The sequence below is a fragment of the Astyanax mexicanus genome, chromosome 19 (assembly GCF_023375975.1).
Source record: "Astyanax mexicanus isolate ESR-SI-001 chromosome 19, AstMex3_surface, whole genome shotgun sequence".
In the NCBI taxonomy this organism is placed as follows: domain Eukaryota; kingdom Metazoa; phylum Chordata; class Actinopteri; order Characiformes; family Acestrorhamphidae; genus Astyanax; species Astyanax mexicanus.
The window spans coordinates 9,027,171-9,037,098 of NC_064426.1; the positions used below are offsets into that span (position 1 = coordinate 9,027,171).

The 9,928-nt window shown below is 32.7% G+C and overlaps 2 gene segments (V, D, J or C); both read right to left on the minus strand.

The window, feature by feature from the left end:
- Positions 1 to 2,780: 2,780 nt before the first annotated feature.
- On the minus strand, positions 2,781 to 5,738 carry LOC125784501 (immunoglobulin heavy variable 5-10-1-like). The segment is given in 3 exon segments: positions 2,781 to 3,106; positions 5,535 to 5,585; positions 5,696 to 5,738. Coding segments are annotated over 3 exon segments (420 nt in total).
- A 2,037-nt stretch (positions 5,739 to 7,775) lies between these two features.
- Positions 7,776 to 8,315, minus strand: LOC125784504 (Ig heavy chain V region-like). The segment is given in 2 exon segments: positions 7,776 to 8,119; positions 8,221 to 8,315. Coding segments are annotated over 2 exon segments (384 nt in total).
- Between the last annotated feature and the right edge of the window lie 1,613 nt (positions 8,316 to 9,928).

Sequence of the window (9,928 nt, forward strand, 5' to 3'; positions counted from 1 at the left end):
TCAGTTCATAACTGTGAACATCTGTAGATCATAAATACATTTATACATTAAAATATTACAATTTGAGATGAAACATAACAATATTATAATGTAAAAATCTGTTTGATAAATAACTCACAGGATACAGAAACCCACAGGATCAGTAGAGCTGTAGAGAACATGGTTGGTGTTGGAGTTGGATCTGTGGGATCTTCTCTCAGTTCTCAGAGTGTAATAGAGAGTGTATCATCTCCTAAATAGAGGGCAGTTGGTGGGAGTGGTGAGGGGAGCTGGGGGCTTGTATTTATTTATGTAAAGAACTATAGGATGCAAATGTGTGTTGACATTACGCATATTTGAATTTTTATGTAAATATATACTTATTCAAAAAATTGGGCACTTTGGGTTAAATTACACATTTTGTTACATTTCTAAGGGAAAATAAAGTTAAATATGGTATTTTCTTACAACAATTATAACAATTGTTTTATGTGCCATTAGTTTTGCACACAATTTACCACAATTTGTATTTCTTTATTTGTTTGATATATTATGCAAATAAAGAATGTACAAAAATAATACACCCAGGAGAATTCAGCAGACAGGAGTAACACTGTGTTTAACACATAGGGATTCCAGACTGTCATGGAGTGACTGTGTGACTGCGTGAATTTCAGTGGGACATTTCATTTTCAGTGAAAAAACTTTCCCTTTTGACTCGGTGGAGCCGACCAAAATATCCGTTTGTGAAGAGACATTGTGGTCAGAACTAAAATCATTGATTTTTTGTCACATGTTCTGAAGGCCTGCTGTCATGGTGTGGAATGCAGTTTTGTACGATGTCACCTTTGGTCATGTTCTAGTTACTCCTGTTTCTGGATCAGTGCGCTAAATTTCTGATCAGACAAATTTTCTTCAAGTAGACTATTCTTTATCTGTGTGATAAACTGCAACCTTTGTTCAGCTTTTAGTCCAGCTTTTAGTGATTCTTTTTTCTTGAACAGCAGTGTTACGCTGATCATACACCTAATCAATTTCCAGAGTCAGGATAAAAAACAAGAGTCTGGCTAGAGTCGAGCTGCGGTCACGTCTTCTCGATGGTTCAGTTTAAGGAGATTAGAACTGAAAGTTTTAGTCAGTCTTTTTCTCGTCCTGGTGTTCAGATAAAATCAACCGTGTTTAATATTATCATAAGTCTTCAGACTTGGCTCACGCAAAAATAGTGATGTAATCAAAGTCAACAGCCAATAGAAAAGCTACAGGAAGCAGCAAGGCAGGAATTATTTACGTGTCTATTCGCAAACGATTTTAAAACGAACACATTTTGCAGTTAATATGCCTTATATTGGTTATTACTTTATTATGTACAATTATTATGAACAAAGGTAGTGCTTTAAAGTCATTATAATTAAAGTTATTTTATTTTGCACTACTTTGTCTTATTGTGCAGAGTTATTTATGATACAAACAAGTTTAATAAATACACATTTTGAAGAATGATGTTTTTAATTGCATTAATTCTATATAAAAGAAAGGCAAATACATAACAGTGAAACTGTGATTCTTTGCTGTACAAGGTTGTAGAAAAAAGGGGAGGAAGCTTATAGACAGAGTTGAACACAAAATGTATTATTTAAAAAAAAAGAGCTAACAGTGTGGCAGAAAAATAAACTGATGATGGAGACAAAAGTTGTGAGTCTGATAAATCACAGTATTGATGTACACATTATTTGTAAATAAATAGGTAATATGTACCTATTATCCACCCAAAGGCATGATGGGAAATAATCTCAGAAAGAATCTAGTTGCAGTCTTGCAAATAGTGATCCTATAAGATCCCCAGTCTTTGTAATATCTTATCCTGTGAGTAAAAAGTCTGTGACTGGTCTATAGATGTGAGAGGGTGTCAGACTTTAATCTGTTAAAAGTTTTTTCTGAGTCTTTTCAAAGTCGTGTAGTGTATGGACAGCATTGAACTCCACGACTTCTCTGAGAGTGAAAATTGTGATAGTAAAAGGTGTGATAGTGAGAATTTACATATATTTTATATTCTTTCATTAGAAATAAATCTCAATAACCTGTAATTTACTAGTATTTCCCACACCCTCGAACTGGATTGAATAGGGGCGGGTGGCTCAGAGAAATAGGTAGGGAGGAAGTGAGGGTTTATAAAGGGAGGAGAGTGGGAGGAGTTAGGGCGTGGATCAATCTCCCAAAATTAAGTTATATTCATAACTCCACTTACATTTGCAATTTAGATTGTGTGTGTGTGTGTGTGATGCCAGACATTCAACTGTGAGTATGGGGTTGTTTAAAATAAAGTAACACACCTGTTATCTCCGTATAATAATACACAGAGGAGCCCCCTAAAAAAAGGGCTAGTTTTTGTTTTACCCATGGTGCATAAATCAGTATAGCATGTCTCTTTAATATAAACTAAAAAAAAAAAAAAGAATGAACACAAATATGAGATCAGGTCTGTATCTGCTATTAAAAGATGTAGAAAAAGCAGAAGTTCTTATAGAGAGTATTTAAATATATTTGTGTAATTGATAGAGTGTATATATTTACACAAGCTGTACTACTTTATTCAATACATAGTGAATACAGACACTTATACAATATAAAGTTAGATCCAAATTTTAATTTTGATTAAAATTTTAACAATCAATGATTATTTTTTAGTAAAATAACAGATTAATTACAACACATCATTTCTGCAGGGTTTAATACTATAATGTTTTTGGTGTGTGTGGGTGTGTGTGTGTGTGTGTGGTTTTTGTACAGCTGCTTCATCAGCTTCAGTCACTGTGGTCTTGTCGAGCGCAGTAATAAACAGCAGTGTCTTCTGCTCTCAGACTCTTGGACTGTAAGAACTGTGTGCTTGAGGGAACGTCCTCAGTCAGTATGAAGTGATCTTTCATAGAATCTGCATAATCTGCTGAACTTTCACCAGTATCCATCCGACCAATCCACTCCAGAGCTTGTCCTGGTTTCTGTCGTATCAAGTGCAGGTATTTGCTGGTCATGCTGTATCCACTTATTATACAGGAGATCTTCACAGTTTCTCCAGGTTTCTTCACCACAGCAGAAGACTGCTCAAGTCTGATCTCAGCATTTATAATATCTGTAAAATAAAACATTTACCAATAAAACTCAATGATAAATGTATTAAAACACTCTCACATAACAATTTATTAATAAATCTATCCTACCTTGTGTTAGTATCAGTATAAAGATGCAGCATTTAGCTATCATCAGCTCCATAACTCTTTAATGGGATTAAAGTTTGTAAATTCAGTTCTGTATGATGAAAAAAGTAAAATAATCATAAGAGAAGAAATGTCCTGCTTTTTATTTGAAGCTCAGAATGAAAATATATATTATTTACATGCCCTTTTCCTCTGTCCAATAGTGTTAGTATATTAATATTAACATCCAGTGGTGTATTTTGCATGAATAAAGAATGTGGCCAGTGATCGCCCTCTATTGTTCAGAGTTCACACTACTAGAAAAATATCTTTCACTGTTTCAGACTCATAAAGATGTTAAAAGGGGGTCATTGGGAGTGATGCCGTAAAGAAAGCACTTTAATTTCCTCTGTAAAACATTTCAGTTATTTCAAACTTTAAACAACCAAATGCATATAAATAAACTTCAGTATTTAAATGGATAACTGTTAAATTAGGAGACGTTTTAACAACGTGTTTTAATGAAATAAAAAAGAACTTCCAAATCCCTTTCCAAATCCCAGGCTCCTTTGCACCAAAACCTATTGGTACTAGGCTACATTTTTATGTATATTTTTTATATGTTTATTGTTCTTCATGTTTAGTTTTTTTGTTATTATCTAGTTTTATTCTAATAGTTTAATAGTTTGTCTGTTAGTGGAGGATCAATAAAGTAAAATTTTCATTCTACTGTATAAACTGTCTCTTTTACTGTGGACATGAAAAAATTAACACTTTAAACTTGAATTTAATACACTCTTATCATTTTTTATGGGACTCTTGATTAATTAATTCATTTTAGGTTAAATACTTATTTTAGGTGTCACATGACTCGTTTGTCAAGCAATTAATAAAATTTCATTATTTTATCTATTCAAATGATAATAAAAACAAAACTCTCAAACCGTTTCTGATAGGAAGAGTGAAGTTTGTATAAATACTGTACCAGTCAAAAGTTTGGACACATGCTAAATTCAGTGCTTTTTATTATTAAATATGTTCTGCATTGTAGATTAATACCAAACTTATTCAAACTATTAAGAAAAACATATGCATTTATTTAGTAAACAAAAAAGTGGTAAACCATAATATGTTTATATTTTAATTTAGATTTTTCATAGTAGCTCCTCTTGCTTAGATAGAGACAGTTTTGCACATCTTGACTGGATTTTCTCAGTCAGCTTTATGAGGTAGAGTCACCCGGAATTCAGGCTTTCAGTTAACAGCTGTGCTGAACTCATCAAGAGTTAATTAATTGAATTTCTTGTCTTTTAATGTGTTTGAGAGCATCAATTCTACAGTAGTGAAGAGGTTGAGTTACAGGTATAGAGTGAATAGTCCTATTTTAATAATGTTCTAATCCAGATAATGGCAAGAAATATTCAACTAAATAAAGAAAAAAAGTACTTTTACAAATAAGGGGAGTTGATCCTACAAATTTGAAGAACGTTAAAAATATAATTAAGTTCAGTTGCAAAAACCATTAAAAGTGTTATGATGAAACTGGCTCTCATCAGAACCACTTTAAGGCTGGCATTAGTGTGGTAGTGTCTAACCAAGCAGTTAAATTAACCATTAACTATCCTGCTTTATAAATATTAGAGCTATTGGAGCATTTATTGTCAGAAGAATAGATATCTAAAACATTACAGTTTATAAATATTCTTTAGGTTTAATAAAACAAAGAATAAGATGGTGAAGAACTGGCTGATGATTAAAAATGTTCCCGTATAAAGTTTTAGTACCTTTAATGCCTCATTTATTCATAAAATAATTTTTTTTTAGGTATTTATGCTATGGGACCACTGGAGCTTTTCAAAATGCAAGAAAACATGTGTTGCATATAGTTTCAATATTTAATTTCCCAGTGTTATTATATATTATTTGCTTATTTCTATTTAAGGATAAACAGATCTAGTCTTAACATTTTCATAAAGGATTAAAACGACATGGTATGTTCATTCAAAAACAAATATAAATAATGACTTGTGTGATCTTATGAAAGTTTTTAAAATCTGCTTAAAATGAAAGCTTCTGGGTTTTTGTATGATGGGTGCATTAGTGTGTATCACTGTGAGAGTCTCGCGCAGTAATACACAGCTGTATCTTCAGTCTGCAGGTTCTGTCCTTGTAATGTTATTGTGTTAGTTCCAGTGTCTCTGGAGATGCTGAACTTGGTTTTCAGTTTATCACTGTAAGCTGTGCCCCCACCACTATAGATATTTCCAATCCACTCCAGAGCTTTTCCTGCAGGTTGTCTGATCCAGCCTGTATGATAGCTTGTAACTGAATAAGAAACTTTACAGTTGATGGTCAGACTCTGACCTGGACGAACCATCATAGAACCAGGCTGAGTCAGTTCAATACTGTTAACATCTGTAGATGACAAATAATCATAGTAATTAGACACAATAAATTATTACAGTTTGATATTAAATATAAACATGGTCTATAAAGTAAAATCTGTTGATTAATAAATAACTCACAGGATACAGAAACCCACAGGATCAGTAGAGCTGTAGAGAACATGGTTGGTGTTGGAGTTGGATCTGTGGGATCTTCTCTCAGTTCTCAGAGTGTAATAGAGAGTGTATCATCTCCTAAATAGAGGGCAGTTGGTGGGAGTGGTGGGGGCTTGTATTTGCTTCTGTGGATGACCAAAAAATGCAAATGTATAATTGCTGAATTTCTATGAAAAAAAGAGATATATGCAATTTTCTGTACATTTTAGAGCCACAATTTGTACTTTTTTATTTTGTTTGATATATTATGCCAAAACATATTGTGCACTCATCGTCAAATTGAAATGGTTATTTAAAGGTAAATCTATAGGAAGTGCTTTATCAACACTCCACTCTACCGCAGTTTGTGTAATATTGCAGATTTTTGAGTATATTTATTATATGTTTATTGTTCTTAGTGTTTAGTTTCATTGTTGTCTAGTTTAATAGCTTAATAGCTTGTCTGTTAGTAGAGGATTTAAAAAGAAAGAACTTCATTCTTCTGTATAAACTGCCTCTTTTAATGTGGATATATCAGTAAAACTCGTGATTCTTAAATGTAATATCCTGATGATTTTTCTGATAAGACTCTTGATTAAATTAACTTTTTTTATGTGGTAGACTCACTTAAGGTGTCACATGACTCTTGGTTTGTCAGTTGTTTAATATAATGTTGTTATTTTATATATTAAAATGATAATAAAAACAAAACACTGAAGACAAACGATTTCTGATAAGTTTGGAAACACGTTAAACCCAGTATTTTTTCATTATCAAAATGTTCTGCATTGTAGATTAATATTAAAGTCATCTAAAATATGAAGAAAACATAAATGGATTTATTTAGTAAACAAAAATGTGTTAAACAAACCAGAATATGTTTTAGATTTTAGATTTTTTAAAGTAGCTCCTCTTGCTTATATAGAGACAGTTTTGCACATCTCTGCTGGATTTTCTCAGTCAGCTTTATGAGGTAGAGTCACCTGGAATTCAGGCTTTCAGTTAACAGCTGTGCTGAACTCATCAAGAGTTAATTACTTGAATTTCTTGTCTCTTAATGTGTTTAAGAGCATCAGTTGTAAAGTAATGAAGAGGTAGAGTTACAGGTATACAGTGAATAGTGAATATTTGAATAATGTTCTAATCCAGATTATGGCAAGAAAAAATATTTGAAATGAAGGTGAGTTGATCTGACAATTTTCAAAAACTTTAAAAATATCATCAAAAACGCAAATCAAAAACAACCATCAGAAATATTATGATGAAACTGGCTCTCATCAGGAGAGCTTTATGAAAGAAAGAGCAAGGGTTTTCTCTTTTGTACGGGATAAATTAATCAGAGTAACCAGCCTCAGAAACTGCAAGTTAACAGCTTAACCCCAGATAAGAGCATCTAAATATTTCACAGAGTATTTTGGTTTGTTTAACACTTTTCATTTATTACATGATTCCTTGTGTTTATAGTGTGGATGACTTCAGTATTCATTTACAATGTAGGAAAAAAATAAAAACATTAAATGAAAATGTGTGTCTAAACTTATGACTTGTACTGTATAATTTTTTAAGCTTTTGAGCTGATGTTGAATGGTGTTGTTGCAGTGGGTAGCTACTGTATATCCAACAGGTCAAAACAAGCTCAAATATAAGTGTCTGCTGTTCTCTGATTGGAGTTCTTATTTTATATGTTTTGCACACATGAACCAAAGGGGATGAGAGATTTTATATATTGTAGTGAAGTAAAAAGTTAAAAGTAAAAACATTAATTGATTTTATTTAGCTTATTAAGGTCTATAACTAAAAATCTATGTTTATGTTTTTGGTTTACTGCCTGGTTTTGTCTGTATTTGGTACATTTCCACATTTTACTGCCTTCTAATTTCTTTACCATCTGATTATAGTTGCATTGCCATGCTTCACTGATTATTATTTTTTATTATTAAATGATTTTAAAAGTTTCAATTTACATCAATGAGTGTGTTGTGATTTTTCATGCACAGTAAATGAGAGATTTTCTAGTTTAATTTATGCTGCTAGACTCCACCCTCCCTCTGTTGATCATCAGCCTCTAGTTTTTGTACAGCTGTCTGTATGAGTTCCACCACAGTGAGTCTCTAGCACAGTAATACACTGCAGTATCTTCAGGCTTCAGTTGAGTCATGTGCAGGTAGAAGTTGGAGCTGTCCTTGGATGCTGTGAATCTGCCCTGCACTGCCTGGGCTGAGCTTTTATCTGTGTCAGAATAATAATAAATAATCCATTCCAGTCCTTTACCAGGAGCCTGTCTGACCCAGTGCATGTTGTAGCCCCTTACACTGAATCCACTGCAGCTACAGGTGAGTTTGTGGGATCCTCCTGGAGCCACTGCTACTGACTGTTCAGACTGTGTGAGAACAACCTGAGAGTGAACACCTGAACACAGACACAGAGAAATCATTAATAAAGCACATTAAATATGGTTAGTTCAGTTATTGTATTAATATGATTCCTTATTGAGAGAGATACACACTCACATTCTGCAATCAGCAGCAGCAGTAAAGAGCTGAGGAACATGATGTGTGTGTGAAACTGTTCAGATCAGAGTCCAGACTGTCTCTCTTTTACTCTACATTTATACAGAAGAGCTTCAGTAACAGTTTTGCATAAGAAGTCAGTGATGTATTGTATTTTCTGCGTTGACTTTAAGCTTTGAGTGAATGGTTTACTGAGTGAATGGTTCCCCCTACTGGAGAATAAATTAAATTAAAGTGAATTTTCTCGCTATTGCTCAGTGATGAGTATTTAACTCTGATATTGGAGACATTTTGCATATTTGAGTTCAGATGGTGTCAGAGTACACTGATCAATCATGGGATTAAAACCACTTGTAGGTGAAGTAATTGACTTTAATTATATGAGTAAAATTGCAACTGTATAGATGTGAGATATACAGTATAAAGAAGTACAAGTGAACAGTCAGTTATTGAAGCTGATGTGATGGAAGCAGGAAAGAATACTCTAATATAAGAATATGAGTTGCTTTAATAAGGATCAAATTGTAGGTTGCTGGCTGGACGACTGGGTCAAAATATCTACAAAATATCTATAACTTCTGCAGGTCTTGTGGGGAGGTTCCTGGTATTCAAAAAAGACAGAATGTTGGTGAACTGCTGACAGGGGCATGAGCTTATTGGTGCATTTCATAAAGAATCCTCCTCATAACTATCAGAACAAAAAAACCCTTCAGAGGTTTTAAGACGTCCATGCCTCAATGGGTCAGATGTGTTTTGGCATCAATAGAAGGACCAATTAAATATCAAGCAGGTGTTTTTATCATGTATAGATGATTTAATCACTTTAAACATATCAATGAAACATAATAATTATGATAAATCAGTTGTAACATTACATTTTACATTAGAACACCTTAAAAAAAGGACCTAAATATAACTTTTATTCACATCTTCTGGCAAAAACACAACCAGATAATAGCATAATTACCTATACCATATCAGTCTTAGGAGATGACTGGTAGGTGTTTTTATTATTTATAGATAGTTTAATAACTTTAAAAATATGAATGAAACATAAGAATTATGAATTATAGTTTGTAACATATTTTTTACGGTAGAAGGTCTTAAAAGGGCCTTTGGGATTATTTGAGATTATTTCCCATCATGCATTTGTAGTAAGGCTGGCATTAGTGTGGTAGTGTCTAACCAAGTGATTAATCTAACCATTAACTTTCCTGCTTTATAAATATTTGAGTTTTTGGAACATTTCTTGTCTAAAACGATAGGGTTTATAAATATTGTTGAGCTTTTTATGAAACAATTAATAATGTGCTGATGAAGAATTGGCTGATTAAAAACATTCCTATATAAATGTTAAGTACCTTTGATGCCTTATTTATGATGTCAAAACATTATTTTAAGTATTTATGCTATAGAACTCCTACAGCTTTTCAAAAGGCCCATCAGTGGCAGCACAGTAAAGAAAACATGTGCTGCATTTAGTTCTAATATTAAATTTCCCAGTGTTATAATATACATTATTTGCTTTTTTTTCTATTTAAGCATTAACAGATCTAGTCTTAACATTTTCAAAAAGGATTAAAACAACATGCTATGTTTATTCCAAAACAAATATAAACAATAACTTGTGTGATCTTATGGACGTCATTTAAAGTTTGCTTGAAATTAAAGCTTCTGGGTTTTTGTATGATGGGTGCACTAGTGTGTA